This window comes from Phalacrocorax carbo, chromosome 7 (assembly GCF_963921805.1).
Source record: "Phalacrocorax carbo chromosome 7, bPhaCar2.1, whole genome shotgun sequence".
NCBI lineage: Eukaryota > Metazoa > Chordata > Aves > Suliformes > Phalacrocoracidae > Phalacrocorax > Phalacrocorax carbo.
Window position 1 is genome coordinate 14302280 of NC_087519.1, and position 27182 is coordinate 14329461.

General features: G+C 36.8%; 2 protein-coding genes across 10 annotated transcripts in view; both read right to left on the reverse strand.

Moving 5' to 3' along the window:
• Positions 1–20154, reverse strand: part of MYO5C (myosin VC) — a 36674-nt gene extending 16520 nt beyond the window's left edge. For 2 of the 5 annotated variants that reach the window (XM_064456421.1, XM_064456426.1), the window contains exons 1-24: positions 20054–20154; positions 15924–16034; positions 14844–15009; positions 14438–14582; positions 13872–14028; positions 13176–13319; positions 12164–12245; positions 11462–11569; positions 10809–10915; positions 9904–10169; positions 9385–9466; positions 8903–9043; positions 8347–8472; positions 7628–7711; positions 6572–6706; positions 6076–6173; positions 4517–4603; positions 4319–4430; positions 3202–3413; positions 2387–2552; positions 1843–1989; positions 1066–1230; positions 747–840; positions 78–141 (exon numbers count right to left, since the gene is read on the reverse strand). In XM_064456421.1, coding sequence (XP_064312491.1) covers positions 78–141; positions 747–840; positions 1066–1230; positions 1843–1989; positions 2387–2552; positions 3202–3413; positions 4319–4430; positions 4517–4603; positions 6076–6173; positions 6572–6706; positions 7628–7711; positions 8347–8472; positions 8903–9043; positions 9385–9466; positions 9904–10169; positions 10809–10915; positions 11462–11569; positions 12164–12245; positions 13176–13319; positions 13872–14028; positions 14438–14582; positions 14844–15009; positions 15924–16034; positions 20054–20080 — 3026 coding nt within the window. In that variant the 5' untranslated portion in view covers positions 20081–20154. Of the gene's footprint in view, positions 1–77; positions 142–746; positions 841–1065; positions 1231–1842; positions 1990–2386; positions 2553–3201; positions 3414–4318; positions 4431–4516; positions 4604–6075; positions 6174–6571; positions 6707–7627; positions 7712–8346; positions 8473–8902; positions 9044–9384; positions 9467–9903; positions 10170–10808; positions 10916–11461; positions 11570–12163; positions 12246–13175; positions 13320–13871; positions 14029–14432; positions 14583–14843; positions 15010–15619; positions 15706–15923; positions 16035–20053 lie in introns of those variants that run through there. The other 3 variants (XM_064456422.1, XM_064456423.1, XM_064456424.1) reach the window with 3 other exon arrangements.
• A 951-nt stretch (positions 20155–21105) lies between these two features.
• The window catches only part of MYO5A (myosin VA), a 103819-nt gene continuing 97742 nt past the window's right edge, over positions 21106–27182 (reverse strand). For all 5 annotated transcript variants that reach the window (XM_064456431.1, XM_064456429.1, XM_064456427.1 and 2 more), the window contains 3 exons: positions 26747–26921; positions 25336–25416; positions 21106–24455 (listed from right to left, as the gene is read on the reverse strand). In XM_064456431.1, coding sequence (XP_064312501.1) covers positions 24303–24455; positions 25336–25416; positions 26747–26921 — 409 coding nt within the window. In that variant the 3' untranslated portion in view covers positions 21106–24302. The remainder of the gene's footprint in view (positions 24456–25335; positions 25417–26746; positions 26922–27182) is intronic.

Consider the following 27182-nt stretch of genomic DNA (forward strand, 5'->3'; position numbering starts at 1 on the left):
TTTACAGCAGGAGAAAGAAAGGCAAGGAAAAAGAAAAATGAATGCTATTTCAAAGCTATAAGATTGAGATTCCATACATTCTCTGATTTTCTTCTTTTTGCACTTCACTGAAGAGTTGCTTCATGAGGTCATCCATTTTCTCTGTCAAAAAATATTTCAATATTTCAAAGACCGTAAGGCAGTTATGTGCATTTATTAAAACAGTATGACCACAATGAGAAGTTTTGTTTCAATAATCAATCCTTCACATTTTTTAAGGCTGAAATTACCCTCTCAAGTGCCAAAAAATATCACAGCAAATTTTACAAGTAATGCTGTAGAATACAAAGGTTCTGAAACACCAGAGTGTTATTCATCTAAGTATACCTGATCTCATGTGCTGCCTGTGACCTTTGAAATTAGATTCATAAAAGCTGTATATGAAAGGAACCAAGGACAAAGTGACACTTTGATGGATTGCATGCATATGAGACAGGAAAGATACTAGGAGGACAGCTTTTCCTACTGAAAGAATGAATTTAATTATTAAATTAAATGCATTTGCACTACACATTCTAAGCAAGAGAAGCTTAGGAGCAACTTTAAATTTACTGTACATTCAACATTTATATTGCTTTTTTTAGAACAGAAGTCATTTACCTTTGCTGAAAACCTGACTTTACAACTTTTCTCCACTTTTTTCCCCCCAGTTTCCCCCACTATAACTCCTTTATAACTCCTTTATAACCTTTTTTAGTTTTTAGTACCTTTCATTTCATCAGTTTTTTCTTGGAGCTTTATTTCTAAGGTCTCTTTCTGTTCTTGTAATTCTTTATTCTGATTCTCAAGTTTTAAGATTTTCTGTACACACAAAAAGTAAGAATAACATACAAATTACAAAGGAGGAAGAAACAGGTCACAGAAGGTCGTATGCTTTAATAAACATATATGGACTCCCTTCCTTCCCTGTCACCCCCGCTAAAGTGGAGTTACTTAGTAACTCTCAAATCATCCATTTGATAAATCCAGTAACTGAAATAATTGTTTAAACTAAATAAAAGCACCCAGATGCCAATTAAAATTTACCTGTTCACTGTCCTCTTTAAATTTTTTCCCTTTCTCTTCATATGTTCTCTTTTGAGCAGTTAACTTTCCAAGATCTAATTCGAGTTTCTGAATTGTATCCATGTCATTCATATGAGTTGAAGCCAGATTGGTCAATCGTTCCAGCAAACCATGATTTTCTCTACTCTACAACGAGCAAGGCAGGTTAAAAGAAAACAGAAAACTGCACACTTGAAACTGTTTAATGGAATTTTGAAGGAAGCACCCGACCTGTTTCTGTTCACCATCCCATATCAGTCATGACTATTTAAAACAAAGATTGTTTACATCAATTAGATTAAAGCTGCCATCTTAAAGATGGTTTGGCTGGTATGGCTTTCAAAAAAAGCTGCAAAATAAACATAATATCAAATTCCCAAAGTTACTAAATATGTTGCACCAGAGCAGTATTCCACACATCATTCACCCTAATAAATGTAACCCCATCCTGAGATTGAATAGACCACTTAAAAAATAGTAAAAAAAAAAAAAAAAAAAAAGTTAATCGCAGACTTTTCTCATTGGCACAACTAATCCAAAAATATAAGGAAACCCTGGATGATTCTTCCTGCCCTGGAGGTAGGAAGAATACTAGTGGTTTATAATAAAGGACCACATCCCTTACATATTCTCCTGTACTGTCAAGTAAAGTATGAATATTGTAATTCACATAAGACTCTAGTCAACATGAGAGCTCTGAATAAAACAGGTATGACAAAAAAATTAGTACAAAACATAAAACTGACTGGCATCCCTCACCTGTTCTTCTATCTTTTTCTGCAGTCGCTGAACTCTGTATGAAAGCTGGATATTCAATACAAACCGCCGAATATTCTGAAATCTGCGCCTGGCAAGCCATGCACGGGCATATTTCTGAAGGATCACAGCCTTATGTTCTTTGAGCACCTTTAAAATAAAATATTAACATCTCTCTGTAATTATCTACATCTCAATCAGCATCAATTACAACATTCTGTGAATCTACATACACTGGTAATGACAAGGCTTTTCATGGAAGTATCAAAATACTGAAATACCTGGACCGCAGACACATTTGAACCACTGTAGTAATGACACTAAATGATCTGCATCAAATATAAACCTGACAGAGTTCTTGGTAGCTCAGAGATTAGATCCAAGCTACTGTGTATCAGTATTTTTATAGTAACAATATAAAAATAAAATATAAGAGAGCCAGACATGCAAAAGGTAAATTATTAGAGATCATTGTCCTTGTCTCCATCTTTCTTATAGAGCAATACCTGTTTTCAGTTACTGAAATAAAATTTTTGATAGGCTGTACCTTCTGATATTTTTTTCGTGCTAGAAATCCTCTTGTATAAGCTTGAATAGTTACAGCAGCCACATGGATGAGCTGGCAAACTCTACGGACCAGGTAACCCCGACAGTATTTCTGAATAATTATAGCTGCCCATGTTTGCTTCAGAGTTCTTGCAGTTATAGCTTGCCTTAATTCAAAGGAAAATAAAGTTTACTTAGGTCATATTACATTTCTCATACTGTTCCCTCGGTCAGTCAAATCACACACACAGAAAAGAAGATACTGAAAACAGGCATCCACTATCTAAAACACACCTTTGTCTTCGAAGTGAAAGAGGGGGAATTATCCACAATCTCTGAAATCTGTTCCATAAGCAATTGCTCTGATGGTCTATTTCTGAAAATTCCAAAGCCTGCATAGAGCCGTCTTCCTATCAGTCTGCTCTGTGAGTGACTGGTGCAATTTCTCTGCTGCATAATTCCTCGTGATAATTTGTACACACTAATTTGTAGACCCTTGCTTTTCCTTTCTGCTACTGGATGTCTTCTCTAGCTCTGAAGCTAAGCATTAAGCCCAAGCCAACATCATTAGCTAAGGACTGAGCTCTCAGGAATCTGACAGACAACATTTGAAATCTGCTAGAGTCTTTTCCTCATATCAGCCCAATAACTTGGACATTTTCAAGTCCATAATTACAATTAAGAGGAAATAGAAATACAATCTGAATTGCTCTTTCATAAAAATGACACTTCCAAATTAGTGTTGGGCATCAGTTTGACCTTCTATATCCCTCCAGGCATGCCCTAATAGCAAATTTGTTTATCAGCCAAAAGTACCGTACAGTCCGCTGCCCCCGGAAATACTGCTGTATTATAATAGCTGCTTGTTTTATGTGAAGGAATTTCTTCCGCTGCAACCAGCCTCGAACACTCTTTTGGATCATGATGCATGCGTGTCTCAGTTTATCTGATCGCAGTTTTTCTAAGTAAGCAACCTGTCCTGCTCTGAAGAAAATTTTTGTTCTCCCAAACTGATATTGGTTACGATCCTGAAAAAGAAAACAATACGTATATTAAGTTTTTAGTTTATTATTGTAGACCAGACACTCTTCCTTTACAAATTGTCACTTCAGGCAAGCTCTTCTGAAATGACATGATCTTGCTAAATAAGAAAAACCTTTCTGCCTCCTTTGTAGATAGGAGTATATGGGGGGGAACTCCACTTAGCAGAAAAGAACCAGAGAATTACATCCAAAAATCACACTCTAGTGATCTCACATTAAAAGGATGATTTGGAAAGCAACCTCTTCACCACCTCCTACAAGACCGGTTCCTTGGGCTCAAAGCTATCTTTTGGTGCACGTCTGGCCTTGAATCAGCAAGCTATATGAGCAAAAACTCAGGGGGGAAGCTGCTTTTAAGCTCAGGCTCCCACCCTTGGCCTGTGCTGGAGCTATGTTGGCAAGTATGCCTATGTTTGGTCTTCGGCATCCCTGAGTCTGAACTCAGTCCTGACATGCTGCCTTGAATTGCTGGTTTGACTTGGACCAGGCTCATCACCACAGACTTGTCTAACAAATAGGAGCAATATGCAAAAAAGCAGATTTTTAGAACAGTTCTCCAGTATGCTGCATTCCACCATCAAAAGCCCTCACATATGTGTAAACTTCTAATACTTGACAAATGTATACCATTTACTGTTCACTGGTTTATATAGGCCGAATATCTTTCGTTTCATAAATGAAGATACTAAGCATGGAGAGGTTAAATCATCTGTCTACAGCCACATTGTGACTGTCTCAACACAAGGTTATTCAACTCACAAGCCTATGTGCAACACACTAAATTAGGTAAGATAGTAATAATGTAAATATCTTTCCTATATGAGGAGTGAGATACTACTCCTGGCAAAAGAGAGCTTTAATACATAACGGGTCAGTGCATACGAACTAACCTGGATTAGCCGCTGCAAAACAATCTTGCAAATCTGCTTTTTATCGTTTATGGAGAGTTCCTGCTGTGACATAAGAATGCTGTAACGGCTGAAAAACTCAATGTAAGTCCACCTGGAAAATAAGAAGTTAGCAAATGCAATTCATTTAAGAGACACCTAAGTATTTTTTGACATATGGAGACCCACTGCTATCCCTACCTGGATGGGTAGCTCTGTGCACTAATCCGAATTGTTTCCAAAACACCACATGCTCGCAGTTGCTGAGCCACTCTTTTTGAATCAAACCTAAGAAAGCAGAGTTATATTTCACATTTTTGCTGTGTTTGGCATGCTATAATAATTATAGCCATTCTACTAGCTGAATTTCTATTTCTGCCTGTAGGATGCAGGGCTCCCTACTTCTTATATGGTGTCTTGTTTTTTTAATATGTGATAGGGAGTATCTGGGTTTTCTTTTTCTGCCTCAAAACAAAAGGAAGACTATATTTATTTTTCTCTTCTGAAAAGTCCTGTTCCTTTTCAATATTAACTGTGAAAGCTCATATCAATAAGTGGCAAAGAATCATGCCTCCCGCAGCGCAAAACATACACAGAAATAAATTCCTGCAGCAGTCTCTCTAGGTACTCTTTAGCACACTGCTTACTAATAAACCAGGATTTACACATGAGTATCTGGGTTCAAGATTATCAACACAAGGCATGGAAAGACCCTTTCCAATTCTGGACCAGAGCTGATGGGCCCACAGAACACTATGCTACAGTGTCGATCCAGTACTAGCTAAGAGAACCCTGTGGCTGACAGATGACTCTTTGTTCTTTCACAAACTTACGGTAAGTTCTTCTAGTCTAATTCAGACACGTTTTTATACTACCCAAGCTATTTTCTTCCTCATTGCTATTACACAAAATAATGAGGTGATAGTGAAACAGTGCCATTTGTAACATGTTTTGCATAGATAGATTTTGTCTGGCTTCAAGAAAGTAACTTAACACATTTTTAAAAACTAATTTAGAGTCAAAGTTTGCCTCTTCCCTCCTCCTCAGATATGAAAAAAGCTTTTATTTCATTTGTCATTACACTACCTTCTAGCTAAAAGCTGTATAACTGAAAATACATTCCACATACCTGCCCACAAACCAGACCAATAGCTGCATCAAGGTTAACTCCTATGTCTAGCTTGATAACCACTAACTGTAAGCAGGAATTATGCAACCTATCTCGCATATATGATTGTATTATAAGATTAAGATGATATAAAATTGTGGGAAGAAGACAAGGCTATGTTCAACACTGCTCACACCTTTTCTGACTTCTAAAGCTCTTCTAAATATTTCTGTGGACAAAAGGGAAGTTCACAAAGAAAATGGCAATGGCTTTTATTTCTTAAATATGAATTGGTGCTAATCCATACTGTAAAAGAGCAAACAGACCTAAACAAAATATCCACCAACTTAAATCAAAGGTGGACAGCCTTTTCCCTAAAATTGTTAATACAAAACCACTAATATCTGAGTCATTCTGAGTCAAAACATTTTAGGATAATGAAGAATTTTCAAGGTATCAATAACTATTACTGAATTATTCTATTTTTGTAAGAAGACTGTATATTTTACTTCAGCTATCTTGAAAGGAAGAATATGTTTTGTGTGGAAAGTTTTTCAACAATAAGAATTTAGCTTGCTGACATGTAGCTACTGTGAAATAGAAGAATACTCTTTTAATTTTAAAGGTAATACACCACCACTAACATACTTACTCAAAAGGCAACTTCTCATCATTTGGCTTTATACATCGTACATAATGAGGGGTGGTTGCACTGAGTGTCACCATAAGTAAAGACAAAGAATTCCGGAACTGGAAAATAGACATAACAGTTTTGCTAATGAAACATTTACATCTAAGGAAAAAGTAAATTCTTAGTTTTTCAATTCTTTGTTAGGTTTTGGCTGGACACTGGGAGAGTTTCTTAGGGTTTAGACCTTAAATGCAGGAAATCTAACAGTCCTGCTGTACCTAACAGCAGGACTGGTTTATATATATATATATATATATATATATATAACACTCCTACATATAAATCAAACACACCTAGTTATACCCAGACCTGGAGCACTGCACTGGGGCTGGATCTTGCTGTACTAAAAACCGGATAGTCCATGAATAGTAACAGAATAGAGAAACCACAGTCTCAGACAGCCCGGTACACTTCCCTGAAAGTACGAACATCACGGAATAGCACGTTTATGTAGTACCTTACTGCCAACAGTCATACGGAGCTGTTTGTTAGGGGACTTGAGAACAGGTCTTGCAGATTTGATGTTTATAGTTGAACTGAAAGGTGAAATGGACACTGGATTGTCTTGAAAGAAATTTGCACAGAGACGAAACTAAAAGCGTGGTGAAAGAATCACAGTTAAATACTGTGTAACTATAATAACATTTAAATAAAAATTACATTTACTATAACGTAAAATGCAAACCCATCCATCCATCTTAATGATTAGGTCAGGTATTGCAGGGCTTGGAACTGATCTTTAAGCCACAAACAACCAACAATTGAGAAAACAGTTGCAACAATTCTGAGTCTATTGTGAAACACTTAGCTTTTGCAGGCCTACTTAACACTCGTTTTGTCTGTGAAATAGCTATTTCAATATGAGCAAACATAGACATAAATATAGAACACAGTTAAAAATAAGAACATTTAAGGTTATATTTTCAAAATATTTCATTTAAATTAAGAATATGTTTGGTTTTTTTTTTTCAGATTAAGCTAGCTTCTTAATAGTAATCCTGAAGCCTCAAAGCTGTAGACTTGAAAGGGACAAGGTCCTCAAGCAGATGGGAAGTGGCAGGCATGTATAAGACATCTGATGTTTTCCCTGCCCTGGTATTCTCTTAATCTCTTCTGAAGAACAAACAAAGGCAGCTGCTAATGATAAACTACCTATCAAAGGCACATGTAATGACTATTAAAAAAAAAAAAAAAAAAAAAAAGGTGAATTGTTCAGTTTCAAGGATTCCAAAATGCTCTTCAAGGGAGACATTAAAACAACAAAAACTACTAACATAACTAGCAAAATAAATACACATATATGAAAAAGTTGAATGCTGTGGTTTTCCATCTTGTATGTTGTTTTGACTTAAAAAAAATCACACTTGTAGAATATTAATAAAAATTAAGACAAAAACAAATTCAACCTGTTAAAAAATGTTTTTATCAGAACAAATCTTTTAAAATCACATCTGAATGAACTCCAGAAAAATCAGGTATTTGGAAAATTAATCACTACTGATTGTTGACAAACCTTGCTCTCTTTCAAGATTTCAGTCAATACTTCATGTACTGTATCTCTGTTTTTTTCCAGAAATCCTTCACATTTGTATTCTACCTGTGCAAATGGGTGAAATCATTAACTTTTCAGCAAAACATGAACATTCAGCAAAACAATGATTTTTACTCTCTAAGCTGTGGTGTCCAACAACTCTTTATTAGTCTTAAACATGATGGCTGAAACTCTGCTTTTTCCAGTTTCATTATGGCAAACATAAATACATCCATACTGCAAATTCAGAGGCAGGACAAACTGTCAGAATCCACTATCAACTGCAATTCCCTTCTGCCTTCATCAGGCATTTCTTTCCTCCCTTCTTCATTATTTTATGATTTCAAATCAAAATACCAGAAAAGGAATACTACATTACTCAGTAAATAACTGAGACTAAAATGTGTACAAACTACAATCTTAACTATTTTATTTATACATTGTACTATCTTTCTGCCTCTTTAAGTTAATTATTTATTTTTATACTCTCAAATTCATTACCTTAAGCACTTCTTATGTTTAAATGGCATGTTATGGGCAGTATGACCAATAAATACACAGTACTATGTATTGAAGGTCAATTTTATGGAAGTTCCAATCAAGTGTGGTTAGTATTTCCTCTGTTTACTAAGTTTGGGTTTTTTCTGAATGAGCTACTGATAGAAACAGGGTGAAATAATACTGGGTTGTTTATACTCTACCTTATCAGCAAAGTGTTGAATGATGAAAGATGTGTTTGACATCCTCGGCTTTTCAAAGAGTACATTTTTATTGACAAAATTATTATATAGCTTTTGAAGCCAGTTTTCATCTGTTCCATGAGGTAACTGTAAAAATAAAAAGGGCGATCTCTAACAAAATTCTGTTGGACTGTTAAAACCAGCAAAACCACCTACTATCAATAAATACTGTTTGAATAAAGCATCTTCAGTGAGTAATGAGGCCTGAGAACAAACTGGTTTTTGTCTTTTCAGACTAGCCAGTGGCTCTCTGTAGCAAATTATTTGAAGAAGGCAGGATGCATTAATCCACAGCCTCTAGGTAAGAATCTAGTTTTAGGTCTTAATTTTATAAAATAAAAATAGACTAAGTGGCTTACAATGAAAATTAACAAACAGAGGGCAAACATTAATGTTCCTTTTGTGAGGAAAAAGCTCTACTTCCCATTTAAAATGACAAAATATGGATTACAAGCTCAACTTGTAAAAATCTATAGAGTTTTTTAGGAGCTTATAAATAGAAGAATTTTTCAATTACCAAGCACTCTTCATCCAGAAGTTCTAAAATTCCCATTTTAGCTTCAATAAGGTCAATGACAGGCTGGTTGTCATAGAAGTCTATTAAAGTCCATGGGATATCTTCTTTCATGTATTCTTCTTGTTCAAGTTTAAAGACATGCTAGATATGTGAAAGTTATGGAAATGTAAGGTTACAATCCAGGAAGAAAATAAATATATGCGTGCATGTGCATTCTTGTGATTGTATATATAAGACAGAAACAAAGAGTTATATATTTTGTAGTATACTACATGTCTGTCTTGTAAGAAAATAAACTCAGAAATTTTCATTTTTTTATATATGTGTGTGTGTATGTGCACTTTTATATATAAAAATAAAATCAGCCATTATCCCGAATATTCATTACTCAAATATATATAGCATTTGCTAATATCCATTATTGATAATCTCAAAACTGAAGCAAAATAAGATAAAGAACTGTAACAAATAAAAGAACATACCAGGTTAAATTGCTGCTGCAGTTTTTCATTAGCATAATTGATGCAAAATTGTTCAAAACTGTTCACATCAAATGTTTCAAAGCTGAAGCACATGTCAAATGAGAAAAAAAGAAATCCCTTGACATTTAAATACAAATGGTAATATCCTTGTAAGACTTTGGAGCTACCCCAATGTTTCTAAGAAAATTAAATAGCCATAAGACTAATGAAGATGCCAAGGCATTTCAAAACTTCCCTAGAAGTTAATGTTACCAGATAAACAGAGCTAAAAGATCCAGAAAGAAATCTATAAGTATCATATAAAAAGTTAAATTTAAACTTCATTCACCAAAAATACTAATATTTATAATTGCTAAATATTTCCACTATTCTGGATGCTAAAGAACTTACATGACTATGACCTTTTACTAAAAACAAACCCCTCCAAATTCATTAGCAGCACAAACTGAAAAGTGGCTCTTATCTACTCCAAAGAAAAGGCACAACTTAAAATAAATTTGTTTCCAGAGACACTCTTACCCATAAATGTCCAAAACACCTATAAAAGTATGTTGTTTGCCATGGAACTGCAAAGCGCAGTTAATACTTTCCACAATAAAGTCAAATACATGAGAATAGATCTTCTTTGCCAGAGCATCCCTTGCATTAACAGCCTGAGCTCTTGTCATTGGCTTTATTACAGTGTCTGAGGTAGTGATAATCTTTCGGTGGCACAACCATTGTGCCATTTTCTCACAGTTTAAATCCAGAAGTTCACAGAATATATTGAGATGTTTATCTTCCAGCTTTAAAGAAAATAAATAAATATTATTAGATTACATTTAATACTTTAACTGTTGTCTAGACAGTGAAATCCTGGCACCACTGACATCAAACTATTACTTCTGTTTTTACACAGACAAGGGGCTCTGTTCACTTCTTCGTTTGGCAAAATATCAAGAAGAGCTAAAGCAAATCATACCGGATGGAGCTACTGGTATAGGACAGAAAAACTGAGACTGGATGAAATGCTTTGGTTTAAGACACTGAAAGAAAAAGTTACTTTAGTCTGTGTTTAGGTGTCCTTGCTTTTTAGACTTGCATAGCTTGCCGGAACACATTCTGAGTGGTTTTGACAATGCTCTGTTTCCTGTATCCTGCAGTTAGTCCCAAAAGGCTTTTCCAACAGCTGTGGATCAATTCGATGTGGGGTTGTCTTATCCACACTTTGTCTTTTGCTCAGACTTTCTGAACTTGGGCACAAAACAGGATTTGCCTGAACGCTTGCTGTAATTCTATACAGATGAAAATGGAGAAATCTCTCAAGTTTAATATCCTAGATTTAATGCTGTTCTGAGCCCCAGATATAAGAAAAACTATTGCTAAAGGATTTTGGCATAGAATATAAAAGAGAATTTTGGTATCTGAATGAGGTACTTCCTTACACTGATGGATGATCTTTCATCTCCAACAGCTGTTATTTCCACATTGCCTAAGTGTAGGATTGCTGCCAGTATTTTAAAAACATCCATCTGAAAATTCCCCTTCAGACCTAAAAGAAAAAAATAATTCTTGATAATTTTAAATACTCAGAAAGGGTACAATTAATTAAAATAGCACAATGCTGGATTACTTGCTTTGCTGTGTAGCCAAGAATTGTATAGCATCTCTGCAGACTACTATGCAAAGCCCTGGCTCTGCCTACTTTCTGCCTGTCTGATCTGATGAGAGATTAAGCATAAATTCCTGTACCTCCCCAAGTGCCAGCTCAAGTCTGATTTGGCTTTCACATAAGCCATATGCAGGCAAAGAAGCTTCCAACTCCACTTCTGTCAGAGCATGTTAGCTTAAAGGCCAAGAAGAGTCCAGCCCTTAGTGATTTTGACCATTAACAATGAACACCAATTGTCAACAGCCATTTGCTCTTGCTTAGTACTTTTACAACAGACTAACAGTGCAGTGGATAAGCTATGCAACAAATTATTTTAGTAGCTACTACTAATGTTTTAGACATTTCAGAAACAATCCACTTTTGACTCTTTCAGAAAAAAAAACCCCAATTTTTAAATCTATTGAAAAGTTATCCCCAGGAATTTACCCAGTAAGGCAAATGTCTTCTTAGTCTCCACCATATTTGCTCTGTCATCAACTCCTTCTATTACTGTGCTGCCACCCATTCTTGTGTAGTTAAATTCTTCTGCGCTTCCTATAGATAAGAAGCAAAACTTGTAATGATGGAAAAATCAGAACTAGGGATAGCCATCTGTTATAGACTATTGTAACACCAGAAAATTAAAGATGCTGTCAGATGACAGCTCTTCAGCAATGAGCTGGAGGTCCTCTTTCTGAGAGAAATCCATGTGCCTAAGTCAGTTAAGCTGACACAAAGAAGTATTAATACAATTCCTGGCTATCTTAATACTTGATCTAACAAACAGGAATGAAGACTGAGTAAACATATACCTAAGGTCTGCTTCTCCCAGGTGGCAATAAAACTTCTCCGTAGATAAATGAATCAAGCCCCTAAACTGTCATTACGGCATCTGTCACTACAGAAAGTATTAGGATAAGATTTTCAAAGACACTTAGGTACTTGATCATGCACTATTCAAGTTACTAAGGATTTGCTACCAAGTTCAATACAAGCAGGATTAATAGCTAAGTGACTTAAAAATGCAAGTCTCATTGTAACCCTGTGAGATTTATGCTATAAAGCACTTAACATCCTAGTATTTGAAAATCCAATCTTCAATATCCTGCATGGCAAAAACGAAGCATAGGTAATTTTCTTGAGACCTACCCAATTTAAGATGCTTAAATTCAGGTTGCATAGCAGATGCACACAACTGATAAAATATATGGTAGTTTCTCTCATTCTCTGACTGTAAATTAAAGCAAAGAATACCGTTACAGAAACAAAAAAAACCCAAACCAAACCCCAAACTGAAACCACAAACAAATAGAAAATAGTCAATATTCAACACTACTGTAAAGAGATAATGGTACTTGAAGGCTAAATTCTGCTGCAACATAGTTTGGCAAAGAAATTGCCTAATATTAAAATGGCATATCGTAGACTTCAGCAAGAGCTTTGAAAGTGATAAATTCAGGTATACTTCATTTCCACTACCAACATGCTGAGTTCTTTCCCCAAGGCTGTTACTCTAATAATTTCTTCAGCATGAACAACCACCTACTAATAAGAACTGACAAATACTGTAATGAACAACTGTGTAGGAGTGCCAGCTGAAATGCTGCCCTGTGGTAATGCAGAAAACTATTTCCAAACCATCCTTCAAACAGGAGATATATAGAAGTATTTCTCATAGCACTTAGAAAGTTACAATACTACTAAAAAGCAAAACTTCGTAAAAAGCATTTTTACAAAATTAGATGCTTTCTTTAGAAGATCACCACAGTTATATTCTGACACTGTAATGAGTCACATGCAATAAGCCCTGGCCTTATAAATCTTCAGCCGCTTTGTTACTGAGATGCTCTCTGCCCTATATACACTGTTCCTTTCCAGATACAATGGGCACTATTGTGACTGAAAGTCATACATTTCTTAAATACTTCTTGCACTTATTTCAGGGAATTGTCCCTGTGATACCTCCTTCACTTAACATATGGAAGAACATGGAATAAATTAGTTTCTTATTACAAAAACCATTAGCTCCTATTTTAAAAAAAAAAAAACAAACAACAAATGCTGATTAGACATACTTCACATAACATCATCTTTATGACACTAGTAAAGGATGGTACATTAGTAGCTATACTGATATTGATGGCTTTTAACTTCTACCCACCTGAAAGACAACTCTGGATTTCTCAAGCAGGTATGTTCTCATGTTAGCTCCAATGATTTGGTAACTCTGATCAAAACTAATTTCAGTGTATTTTCCAAATCGACTGCTATTATCATTCCGTGTGGTTTTTGCATTGCCAACAGCCTATGAAAATTATAAACTTTTAGAATTTGTTTTACTAGCATCTTTCATAAGATTAATTTTCTCAAAACATGATTCACTACAAGTTCCTGAAATCTCAGGTGCTCAAGCACCATCCTCAGCATTGAGCTGAGAAATTTAAATTTTAAGGCCCAAATTTGAAAATAAGCCTCAAGTCAAATAGTATAACACAACATAAACTGAGAATTAGAGAAACTACATTTTCCCACCATAAGGTATCTTAACCATTTTCTACTGCAATTAATAAAAACAAACAACTTGTTCAATATTGTTTTCCCATCATTTAATTAACAGGATGTAGTCAGATAAAACTCTAAAGGCTCCAAAGAGCCACTGCTAAATGAGGCAGAACCTGGGTGTTCCTGAAGCTGACTGCCTCTCTCCATCAGTAACGTTCAGAGGCTAAACTTCTAATTTAGATATGTAACTCAGGCAGCTAAAACATCCCTAAAGATTTCAAAGAAAGACACTCAGCAGCTCTTAGAATTCTTTCCTAGATGAGTACAGACTTGAGCAATACTCTCTGAAACTCACCTCAGTTATTGGATTGGATGCCAATACTTTATCCTCCACATGCGCATTGCTGCTTGACTTACTCACAGTGGCAAAGTATCTCATAGTGTATCTTGCAGATACAGTCTTTCCAGCTCCCGATTCTCCACTGACTACAATAGACTGATTTTTGTTATTTCTAAAACCAAATAATCAGACAGTTTAAATCAGACACATCTAAAATGCATGTATAAATGTAAGAATGATATATATGAAACAAATTATGAAAACACAACTGTGGTCAACTCTCATATCAGTTCCCTTTCATCTCTTTTTCTCTTTTACTCCTCTTTGATTGTAACCTCTAGGCTGATGTCATTGCTATTCACTGCTAAGAGAGCGTTTTGCCCCTCATCAAGAATGAAAATAGTTACAAGTTCTACAAATTCCTCAGCAGGTTAAGGAATTACTCTTCCTTTAGTTAAGTTACCCATTCAAAAGTATTCTTAATAGCCAGTGGCACATACGGAGTGAAAATAAATTACAATTAACACTGACTGCCACCAGATTTCAAATTTTATTTATGGACATTAAACAACATACTAAACCTTGCCATTTGCTTGTATGCTTCTTCTGCGACAGCAAATATATGTGGATCCATGTCCCCCATGTTTTGCCCACTATACGCATGGATAATAGCATCTCCATATATTGGCAACTGTTTATAGGGGTTTATTGCAACCAAAATTATTCCTACAACCGAGTGCACAAAACAAAAATAAAACATAGGTTAGTTCAATGAAGCCTGGCAACAATGGTTAAACTGATACAAAGTTGCAATATTTTCTAAGCTAGGTAGGAGATCCTGATCATCAAACAAGTCTATACTCATACAAAAACTTGAATGACTTGAAATACACTTGAGGAAAACATTGCTCACATCATATTGCAAACTAACCCAAGATATTTTTTTTTAAAGAATTTCTTTTAAACTTTGCATTTGACTTTGCTTACCACTATAGGTGTATATAAGCTTAGACTCCACAAAACGAACTTTAAGATTGTGTAGAACTGCTGGTTCATGGAGATAACTAAGTGCAGTGAGATCATTTTCACCAACAAGTATGTCAGGATTTCGTAGGGGTGGCAAAGCAGCTGGATCAACAGGGTAATTCAGTTCCTGTCAACAAAAACTACTTGAAATACCATAAAATGCATTATGTTTGCATAAACACAAATAGATATTCTACCTTTACACAAAGTTACAGGGCTGATGGAGCCTTGTCTAATCTTGTATTTCATCAATTCCATACATCTCACTGGACTTAAGGGATTTGGAGTTAATGAAATTAAGATGGGGCCTTTCATTGTTTATTAAAAATAAAGCTACATTCTCTTAATTTACAATATTTTATACTGAAATCTGTAAAAATGAGGATTGTGTTTAGCTCTCTAAACACATGCATATTTCAAGTACAGATTAAAATGGTAGACAAGCTGCAACTGATTGAAAGTAAACACCTGGTCAGAACTTAAGGAAGTTCTAAAACTATCCTTACTTGCAACCCTTCCGTTTTGTTTATACAAAATTTAAAACTCACTTCTGTTTCTTTCAACAAGTCCACTTAATCATACATTTAATACTTGTCTTTACAGAACAGAAATGCAGAAATAGTGTTTTCAAAATATTAAATCTGTAAAGGACTCAGATATGAAAATTATCAGATCTTACCTAAAGCAACAACTTCAGGGGAAAAAGTAACAGCTAGCTCTGTGAGAGATAATCATACCTGTCTTGCAATTCCTATTTACTTCAACTTAAGATGAGTTTCAGTGCTTGTTTCAAAAGTGATCTTTCTTCTTCAAGGTACGTGTTCTATATTAATGTGATACAGATATTAGAATTGCACTCTTCATATTTTTAGGTAACAGCTGTTTACCATATAAATCTCAATATGATAAAATTCTGATCACTGCCGGGTTAGCATACAAGAAAATATGGACAATTCATTTAGATCCCATAATGGTGAGTCCTATGTTTCTACATAAACATATCTCAGCAAACCCCACAATAATTATGGCTTTTCTCCTTACAGTTCCATCTTCTAATTGCACATGGAGAAAATGGTCTCCAGCTTTGTAGTTTTTTGTGATTTCTGCAGACTGCCAAACTTCTTCATTATCAGGGATCCAAACCCTATTGTACTACAACAGAAAAACAAGATAATAGTTAGCTTAGCTATTATCATAATTCCACACTAGCATAAAAAGATAGTTTTTGAAATGTCAAGGTAAACCTAAAAGCTGAACTGGATGCCAGGACCATTGGAGATTATTATTAGCTCTGACCCTTTCAGCAGGCTATATTTTTGTGGTTTAGTATTCTTCATGAAATTAAAAAAAAAAAAAAAAAAAGAAAAAAAAAGAGAGAGAGCAGCCTCATTAATCTCAGATGTGCTTGTTTTACTCTGTTTAGCGTAAAGTCTGCAGAACAGAATGCAGCAGTCTCAACAAGGGCCAGACTGTTGGCACTCTTCAAACCCTCTAACAAGGAGAACAAAATACATTTAAGGCAGAGCCCTGATTTCTAGGAGACTTCAAATGAGTGAGTACTAGAGAAAGAATCTCACTTAGAATTTAGACAATCTTAGAAAGCATTTTGCGCAGGGCACAGATGTATACAAAATAAAGACTCCGCACATTCACCTATCTTCTAACGGGACTGAAGCGCAAGCTCCAAACAACATCTTCCCCTGTCCTAGGGTGACCTTTAAAGACTACCAACAGGTTTCTTTCTTTACAAGCAATCAGCTGGCTTAGCTGAGCTCAGTCCCAGTAAGGTACTTTAGCTCTGCCTCAAGAAGAAAACATCCTTCCTAAAAGCACTTATTTCCAATGGAAGCAGATAAATTGTAATTTTCTTCTAGGTATTTGAAGAATTGAAACAACCAAATTACGTCTAGCCTTCTGAAGCACAAATATTTGAACATAAATTATGCCGGTCGAACCACCTAGTTCTCCTACGCTGAAGGGAAAATGCTGAAGCATTAGTAACATCTTTAAATGCTCTGCCCTAGAAGCTATAGGAAACAGCATTCCTTAAAAGAACCTAACACAGCTGGCAAACTGTCAGGAATTTAATCACTGATGTGGAGTGTGTCATTCTCGGCCTGCCAGGTTTAACAGAGCGGCTTCATCCCCAAAAGCCTCCCTAATGCATCAACTATGAATTACTACATACTGGGTTTGGTAACACTTAAATCACTTCTGTTTGGGGATGTGCAGTTTGCAATCACTTCTGACATGTCACAATCTTCCTTAAACCTTGGTGCAAAATATTTTTTATACATATAGCATGTATCTCAAATGGCAATGAAGATAACATCGAAGACTATACTTGGATGTAAGGAGAGGACAGTAGGAAGGACAGTGATGTCAGAAAAAAGCCTGAAAATCACCAGTACATGCTAGTACTGAGTTTCTTATGGGGCATCTCTCCTCTAATTTTTGACAAAGTAACACTAGAGAGCACAGAACCATTCAGTCTCTACTTGCACAAGCAACCATGCCATACAATCTTCCTCTAGCATCTTTCTGTTTTGATAGCTACATCCCTTCATTTAATTCCCCTACCCTAGCTGTATTCATGGCCAGTTTGAACCAACTGTGTTTAAATAAATCCGTGAGAACTGCTGCAGCTGCTTATTTGAAAAAATAACATTAGTCAAGGATTTCATGAAGTGTTAGCATACCCACAGATACCTTGGAGACTCATATACCTTCTCACGTAGGTGTTGCAACTGTTGGTTTTGGCACAAATTACTTTTTTCCTCTCTAATTTGGAGGAAGCCCTGGAAGCTCCAGCAGATCCTCAGAACATGAAGATCTCCACCCCACTGAACACACCAACAGCAGTGGGTACCTACAGAGATCCCTACAAACCGCACTGTACCTCAACAGTAGCTTTCTCAACTCTAACCCCTGAGGATCAACACCAAATGATTAAGGGTAAGAGGGGCTTTTGCAGGGACATCCTGCAAGTTAGCTTGGGTTGCTCAGTGACCTCTCCAATTTAGTTTTCAATATTTCTAAGGATGGAGATTGACCTTTCTGGTCAACCATACACCAACTTGTCATGTACGTCAGGTGATGAACACTAATCGAAAGCTCAGCCACTTCCATGATACCTCTTTGCTGATGCCATTTGCTGACTTCAAAAAGAACATACGGTCCCTCCAATTGGAGCAAAATAACTAAGTTTGAAATGCTTGGAATACTTTGTGAGCAGACAGTCTTAGAATTTGCTATATGTGGTTAGATATAGGGGAGTTTGGAGACCCTGTACCCTTCAGTAGAATAAATAAGGAAGATGTGCTAGAATAAGCTAGGTTTAGTATCAGTAAGAATTGTGTAACCAAGCCAAAAATGAACGGAGCATGCCCAAAGACTGCGTTCAACCAGTGGACACAGCGAGGAAGACCACTGACAACCGCCAGAGTACCTGGGTAGACCACCAATGGACATGAATGTGCACGTGGCAAGGGTATTTACATATATTAATGAGTTCCAGGAAACAGTATGAATATGATAACCATTTCCTAGAAATCTAATGAATATGTATATTTTGACTGCATATAACCTCTGTAGTTGAGCAACTCGGCACGCACACTAGGTGGAGTGATCCCCTGTGCGCCTGGTGCCACAATAAAGAATGCCTTCTTTCTAAAACTACAAGTTGAGATTTAGAGGGTTCTTATATTTGCTGACTGATGGTATCACCTTCAGCATGATGGAATTTTTTCACACAATATCCAAAATTAACAAAGACGCTTTCTGAACAACCCCAAACCACTATAATGACAATGTTTTCATCTATCCGACCATAGGGAGAAAAATCCAGCTTCACAAATATCTATTTAATGGGCAAATGAAAGACATGGCTAAACGAGACCAGCTTTAACTTTGCCTTTTCCATGTGTTTCTAAGTATAAATTGACTTTTGTGCCATTCTTATGCTATGCTGATTTCCTGGCTTATAAAAAATACTTATCTATTCACATCTGTTAAATTGAATTCTGTATTTGCTGTTATTCTGTGTGAGTCAAGAATGTCACCTCCAAATAGCCTCAGGGTCACACAGCGTGTTCCCACATAAGAAAGCAAACTGTGCTAGGTCATGGACAAGAAAGCGAGGAAAAAGCATGTGATCAAAGTACTGATTCTTCAGAAAAGGTCCCTGCAGTTCCAGGAGCCTCCATTGGCAAATGTACCCAGCCTACCAAAGCTCACTTTCTCCAAACCCTGCCTTACAAGTAAACAGAAGAGAGTTTGCTCATTTTTGTATCAAGTTACACCTACACTCCCTCCTCCCCTCCACCTGCCTAACATTATTCCTGATTAAAAAAACTGGCATTTGTTCTTCCAGCTGCTCAGAGTGTGGAACTAACACAACAAACAAGTAAATACCAGTGGAGCACAAGGCTAAATAGGAGTTTATTATGGCAGCTGCTTTTATGATAGAAGAGATAGGGGCTTATAAATTAGTAACATACACGGTACTTTTGTTATTTAAAGCTAAGCAGGCAAGCTATACGTCACAACACTACGGTGACTACAGGAAAAGTGGGAAAATTTGTGCAAAAAATACAGCATGAAGGAGGAAGAATCTTTGTTTTAGTGCCAAGTTCTGCCAAACGTATTCAATATTTGCATAACAAAAGGAGCGAGCACCACACGATTAAGCGGCCAGGGAAGTGCTGTTAAACTTTAAAACTGTCTAATCGCTGGCTAGCACATCAGAAGCCTACACCTACAGACTAAAAGCCTCAAGAAAGAAGTATTTCTCTCGGAAAGTAGCGTTTTCCCATGTTGCCCTGGGATTTTATAGCCGCTCAGATGTGCTTTGGCTCAGCTGGCTGATGCAGGTGATGCACCCTTAGGTCGAGGGGACGCGTTCCCTCCGCCAAGTCCAAACAGGCGGACTCAAACGGCTCAACATTGTAATGCACCGCCGCCGCCGCCGCAACCCCGGGGTTCAGAAGCAGCACAAGCACGCTCCGGCGAGTTTGGCATCGGGAGCCCAGCCTAGTCACCCCTTTCCCTCCTCTTCCCGCCGCGGGGCGGCCGCCGCCCCTCAGCAGGCGCAGGAGAAGGCGCCCCCGCGCCCCCTTGCCATGGCGGCCCGGTACCCCTCAGGGCCGCCCCCCGCCCTACACCCCGCTCACCTGGGTGTAGAGCTCGGCCAGCGCCATGGGGGCAGAGCCGCCGCCGCCGCTCCGCGCCGCCCGCCGAGAGGGACGTGATGTCAGCCGGTTCCGCAAGCGGCCGCGGCGCCGCGGCCCGCCCCCGGCCACCGCCCCCGAGGCGTGGGGAAACAGCCCAGCCCGGATCCCGGGGCTGTCCGGCCCGGGCACGGCCCTTCCCGCCGGCGAAGAAGCCGGTTCCCCGCCGTAGGCACAGCCGAAGCGTTCCGCTCGCCTCAGTGACCCGCAGCACCCGGTTAAAGCACATGAGGGCTTTTTATGCGCACAGCTGGCACACCAGCTCCTGAGTAGCAGTCACAATTACCATACGTACAGGTACAGGTCTTGCAATGATCCTGGCAAAGCTGGTACCTTGGGTCTATCTTTACAGATTAGCAATAATGGCTACTCCAGCTGCCAGAGGGGTCCCAAGGGGAGCTACTCCTGACCGAGTGGGGTAAAACAACAGAAACATGAATCACCGTCCTATGAAAGGCCCTCAAGGAGTTTCTCTAACAAACCTAGAATAAGATAAAAATAAACAGCTCAGAATGCATTTACTAAGCTTAGGGCACTAATAGGTGTTATATTTAAATATCCTTCATGAGAAAGAAGATGTGACTAAACGTAGAACCTGGTTTGGGCAGGTGGATATATGCCCAGAGGCCCACTGGCCCTGCCAGCCTTCGTGGCTTGGAAGAGCTTTCATGGCACGAAGACAATGTTCTGGCAAAGTACAAATCTTAACTCTTATTTCAGTAACAGTTAATAGTTGGTGACAAAATATCCTAACAGAAGGGTATCCTAAAAATGTCCTAACAGAAAAAAATATTTTCAAGTATGCATAGCAGTTTATGGCATGCTGTCAGTATCTGGGTGTGTACTCGTACAATCCTCAGATTTTAACCAGCTTCCCTGGCAGGCAACACCAAGTCTGCCATGAAGGTAGAGGGAACCCGTGTGATCGTCTGGGGAATATCCCAGCACGCAGCCTATGAACAACCAACCAACCAACCAACCCCAAAGCACATCTTACAGTTGTAATTTTATTTGGACATTTTCCAGTGATAGCTATTAGGCTACAGTTTTTATGATGCATACATTTACTAAGTACAACATCAGACACTACAACAGATCAGAGCTCAAGTCATTCTGACAATGTTTTGGTTTTCATCTATGTACTGTAGTGGCATTGAGTGAAAACCTATGTTGAAAGGCTTTTATTTACCACATGAATTATCAGCATCTTAAAAAAAACAAGTGTTTACTCAAAGTTTTTGTATGGTATTTGAAATGTGTTCAGTTTAAATCACAAATTACACAGACCTTCAAATTGCAAATGCTGGTGTTTCCAAGTTGGGAACAAATGTTACTGGATATCTATCCACTTTTAACATCAAAGTTGACCCTATTTTTTTCCTGTGATAGAATAATCACATTTAATGGACTTAAGCACTTCCACATTCCATCCCAGATTGAATCTGAGAAGCAATTTTTCAAAATTTGGATAGAAGACTGAGTCCTAAACATGAAAATAAAATGATCACTGGAATAAAAATACACCAAATTGAATGAGGTAATTATTGTGCAAAATCTCTAGAATAACGGTATATAATTCTAAGGGGTCATTGACAAGTATTTTTCCAGCATCTGATAGAATCTATCATAGCAATAGATAATAAATTAAAATATAAAAGATACGTCCACATTAAAAGAGCATAACAATGATTCAAAGGAAAAAAAACCAAGTTGTTAAAATAATTCTGCATTATATTCCATGGTTAAAGAGATATTAGTCCTAAGGTGAAAGATATATTATACACTGACACTAAAATTTTATTTCTGAAAAGTGCATGTAAAATACTGCCATGTAAAATATTAGATGAATTACCAATTACACATCTATTCCAACTTAAAAATATTTTCCTTTAAAACATGTCAAGCAGCATATACTTTTAATGTTATATAAAAGTAATACCAGTCAAACCACTGAGTTTAAGGATAATACCTATAAATTAATAAACACTACTGTTTTTAAGGAAACAGGATACAATAAGGCTTTTTACAGGTAAACAAACTTTAAAAAATAAACAAAAATACATTTAGGCATACATTTTAATACACTAATGCCTAAGTAGTGAATACATTTCCTGATCTACAGTATGAACATACCGTAATGCCAATTGTTTGGTTTTCAATAGGAGAAAAATTTTGTAGGTCAGCATTTTCTCATGTATCTTCCCTAACCTTCTTACTGGATGCAAAGACTTTCCCGTTACATTCGCACAAGTATGGTACTCCTAACAGTCTGAAAACTACATTATACCTTATTCGGAGCCACTTAATGGTAGCCATAGTTTCAGAAATCAAGGAACGCTTGAAAAAAGAGAGCTTGGTATACCATGCACAGAGAAACAATCTAAACCATTTAGCAAAGGTCATTCAAAACTTTCACACAATGCAGTATTAGGTTCTTGGAAGTAGTGCTGTGATCCATCAAACATAACAAGGGGCATAGACATTTAAAAAGAAGATGACATGAGCATCTTAAAACGATACTGACAAAGTTTAGGTTGTCTTTACTACCAATTTTAGCAACCATACAAACAGCATGTCTACCTCTCCAGTAAAGCACAACTGAAATGTTTCAGTCTGCTTAACAGGAAAAACTTTTCTGTGAGTTTGCAGGCAAACAGATCAGTACCAAATAGTCTAATAGTGTACCTCTAGATTATTTCTCAGTATTTTAAAAGAAATCAATGTTAATGCTAGGTTGCTAATTATTATAATACATAAAAAATATTGCACAATGCAATTGAGCAATGTGTGTGGCTTTTGTTAACGTGTATATTTGAATCATACACCACAAACTACCTGTTCTAAAGTTCAGAATTGGAACCTTCAGTGAGGCTTCTGCGCTTACATTGCACATTGTGAAATGTGAATTCTGCATAGCAGATCCAAGATGTGTGAGACAGAAAAATCTTACCAATTGGTTGTGCAATATCTAAAACAACTCAGTTTCTCATTGTGCACTCTGGATCTCCAACGATTACATCAGCATGAATCATAGTCAAATGACAGCATCATCATCAAAACCTACTTATCGTTCTTGTTAGTCAGCCTTTCAAAGAATGAGAGCCTTGGGCTCATTGGAATGAGAATTTCTATTAAAGTTTTTCCTCTCAAACTCCAGTACAGAAGAATAACTTTTTTTTTTAAGCGGCAACAAAACAAAAGAGATTATACTCAAAAGATACGCTGTCATCTCTGGGGTCTACAAACGAAGATCATTAGACTACAAAATCTAAAGAAACACTATAATCATTATTGACTTCTGATCATTTGCTTCAAGATTCTGTATTTTTAGCTAACTACTTTTAAAAATAACTAAACATGTAATTTCCAGTGTGCTACTTGTGCTTTATTACCATTTTCCTCTACAGGTGTTATTTGATACCATTTGCCAAAATCCAGTTAAAATAACAGACTGCATCAGACTGCAAATAAGGTTGACAACAAAAAATTAAATATCTTATTTTTAGTGCCTAGTATGACACTGTCATACATTTAAAAGAACACAATATGCAGCAGCAATTTAGTATGCTTGGTAAACCACCATACTAACAAATGAACACCTACGTTATAGCATATAGAGAGCTATAAGACTTATCACTAGAATTTATGTCAAGCTGACATAAATAAGGAAGTGGTTTAAGAAATCATTTTTTATATTGCCAGTTTGTGTTTCTCCATTCCAGTTTTTACAAACTATATGTAACAGGCTCCCAAGCGACTGTGTATTCTACTACAAAATGCCTTACTTTCAAGTCTTCCATGTTCAGGACTGTGACTGTCCCTGTTGGTCCCTGCCTATGAGAAGATTACATATGGAGTTTAATTTACACTAATTAAATATGTTACTAAAGATCTAAAAATGTCTCTAGGCAGCTGAAGACACAATTTTTGTCCAAGCCCGATTTCCATGTTCTGGAAATGTATGAATCAGTGATGTCCTCATAAATGCAATGACTGAACACAAATGCGCATCTTTCTATCAGCCTTCAATCTGGCGTGCTGTTACGTAGTCTTCCAGCTACTTTTACTACAGATCTGGGCATAAATAGACTGTTTGTTCAGAAAATGTGTTTTCAGTGGCTGACTATGTTCTAATGGGTAAAGATATCAGGCAACTGATTCTCCATCTAACACTGACAGTACATCCTTGGGATCAGACACGTGATATGAAGCCCAGACCCAAGCTGGCTGGGATCTGAATGGTTTCTAATGCCAGAGAGGATGGATTAAATGGAAAAGTAACAGGAAAGATGTGTTTAGCATCCATGAGTAACTGAGGAGAGTCCTTCCTGTCTCGCAGACGCATCTGCAAAGATAAGAAAGTGATTACATTAGCGTTTAGCCACTTCATTGATAATAATCATCTTGCAAAGAGGCAGTATTTCATCTGTGCTTACAGATACACGTGTGTACAGACACACACCCTACGCTAACTTGACCCGACACATTTGCAATAATTGTGCCATTAAACTGTAGTTTCTTTCATCATTTTCGATTCTGCATATCTTCCCCTTATAATGCAATCTGAAGATATTTAGATTCCCTGCAAAAGGAAGAATTTGCCCACTATCTGCTAACTGCATCTTTTCAGTAAGTGGAATTATAGTTTTATCTCAGTTCTACATTCCCAATCTCCCTCACCCTGCTAGTAATGTAATTTGATTTCTAACAGACCAGAAAGATCATCTTTGCTTCTTTTATTTTCCTCTACTGGCTGCTTTTCAAAACATTTCATTTGGTCAATACATATAAAACTAGAAGGGCTAAATGAAGAACTTTGGAATGAACATAAGCCTCACTTTTCAAAGCAGTTGGAACTTCTCAGGGAGACACAGGTCTGACAAAAGTAAATGTGCATATATAAATGTTACCACTTGAAAAGTTGGCATACAAGTGTGTTTACACACACAAAGATGCATAATCACAAAAACCGCTCACCTTCCAAAAATCTCATACATGCTGACATGGAAACTAACATTTTCATGCAAGTTTAGAAGCAGTAAATTGTGATTGCTTAAAACTTTAAGGCTGACAATCACCTTTTCAACAAAGCTAAAAAACGACAGCTTAAAAAGCCTAGTTTACTTCGGATTCCTGAATGTATTTCAGGCCACAAGTTATTTTGACTCCTCAGAGAGTTTCTCAGAAACAGTCAAATTATTTTTCATTAAAAGATATAGCCATACCTGTATTGTACGTATAAACGATACCAAAACTCTCTCTTCAAACTCATTAACTGGAGTATACAAATTCAGAACTTTTACAATCTGTGAAGAACAACAACCATTTTAGGTTCATTTACTGATGAATCAACAGATGCATCCATGGTTATTAAAAATATACTTCTTAAATTAGCTATTCTAAAAAGAAAATTCTATACAAGTATTTGTTATTTTTTGCTTTATTGATTCATACAGAATTCCATCACCTGCTTAATGCTAAGTTATACAACTGCATCCTTCAGAACGTGTTCTTTGGAGGTAGAAACTGTAAAATTTGACATGTGTGTGGAAAATACCAAACTATGGAAAAATCAGATGATTAGTAATTGATTGTGTTCCTACATCCCCTAGAAACATGTTGTATTTCCCTCCATAATTTTGACCCTATAATTATGACGTTCTGTAGCTTCCATTCAAGAGAGTCTTATGACGTCACTATTTTTCCAGTGTGTGAGCTATTTCTCTAAAAATAGGGCTAAAGCCACTACAGGAAAGAACAGCAACACAAAGACTCTAAATAATAATATGGGTTAAACATGTAAAACTTATAAAAAATTCTCTTTCTTTACATGATTCTCTTCTTTAAAAAACACAACACTTTTTAACAAAGTTAACACACTTGAAGAATGTGGAATTCTAACTTCATATTTCAGTGGAAAACTAACAGATTTTCCAGCAATGTGAATTACCACATCAAAATGGCTATATCAATGCAACCGTTAGTGCCGACATCATTGTGAAAGAAATGGAGAAATTTCTTCCTTTTCCTGATGGGAATGTTCAGTAATCATCATAAGTGCTTGATAATACAGTTATTCCTGTACAAGCTCTATGAAGATGTAGCATGGTTAAAAAAAAAGTAAACTTATCTGTACAAAATCTAAGCTTTCATAAATAGAAGCCTTCAGCTGTTTCCTGAGATACACTTGGTTCAGCCTTTCTGAGGCTAATGGGTACAGTAACTTAACACTTTTGTTTGCAGACCCTGAGACAACAGCTCTGTGTGAATTGTCCATTGACTTAAGTGGATACTAACTGATGGCAGAAGAATAATTTCCTAGTATCCTAGGCAGAGTTGCCTGGAGTACAGAGATGTCTTAGACTGAAGAGTTTTCCCTAAGGATTTTCACAAACTAAGATACTGTGTATATAGTACTACACACTGCACAATCTACTGAGCTTCCTCTCATTTAGTCAAAATTTATCTTGAACATCTGGTCCTTTTTTTACCCCTCCAATTTAAGCTGTTTTAATTTAAACAAAGTAAGAAATCTTTGATCCATGTGTGACAGCAGTGCAGGCAAGCACAGCAAACACCATCAGGCAGAGAACTGCTCAAAAGGAACAGCAGAACAGACAATGCAAGTTTGCTTACCTGGGCAGTAGTCAGTGCATTGCACATTGAACAAATGGCTTCTGCATCCTCATCTGTTTTCTTTTTTACTTGCAACAACTGTGCAGCCTGGATGAGGGGCTCCAATGTTTCTTTAGCTCCACTATTCATCAAATTTTTATCACGTAGCCATTCTTCCAGTTGACTCACATTGTATCTGTACAGAGAGGTAAGAGTATCAAGACATTAATGCATGATTATGGCTAAATTGAAAACACATGCAATTTTAATTTCCCAGTGTTTCTTCTTTGCCCTTACATGTTTTTCCTTCACACTTGTAATTTCTTGTAATTTTGTCTTCATACTGTTTCCTTCTGACTACCGCAGGAATTTTTGCATTTCAAACCAGTTAGAAACTATGGCCAAAGACATCCAGTAACTAGGTCTTCCCATTTGTTTCTGTTCTTATTAATTGCAG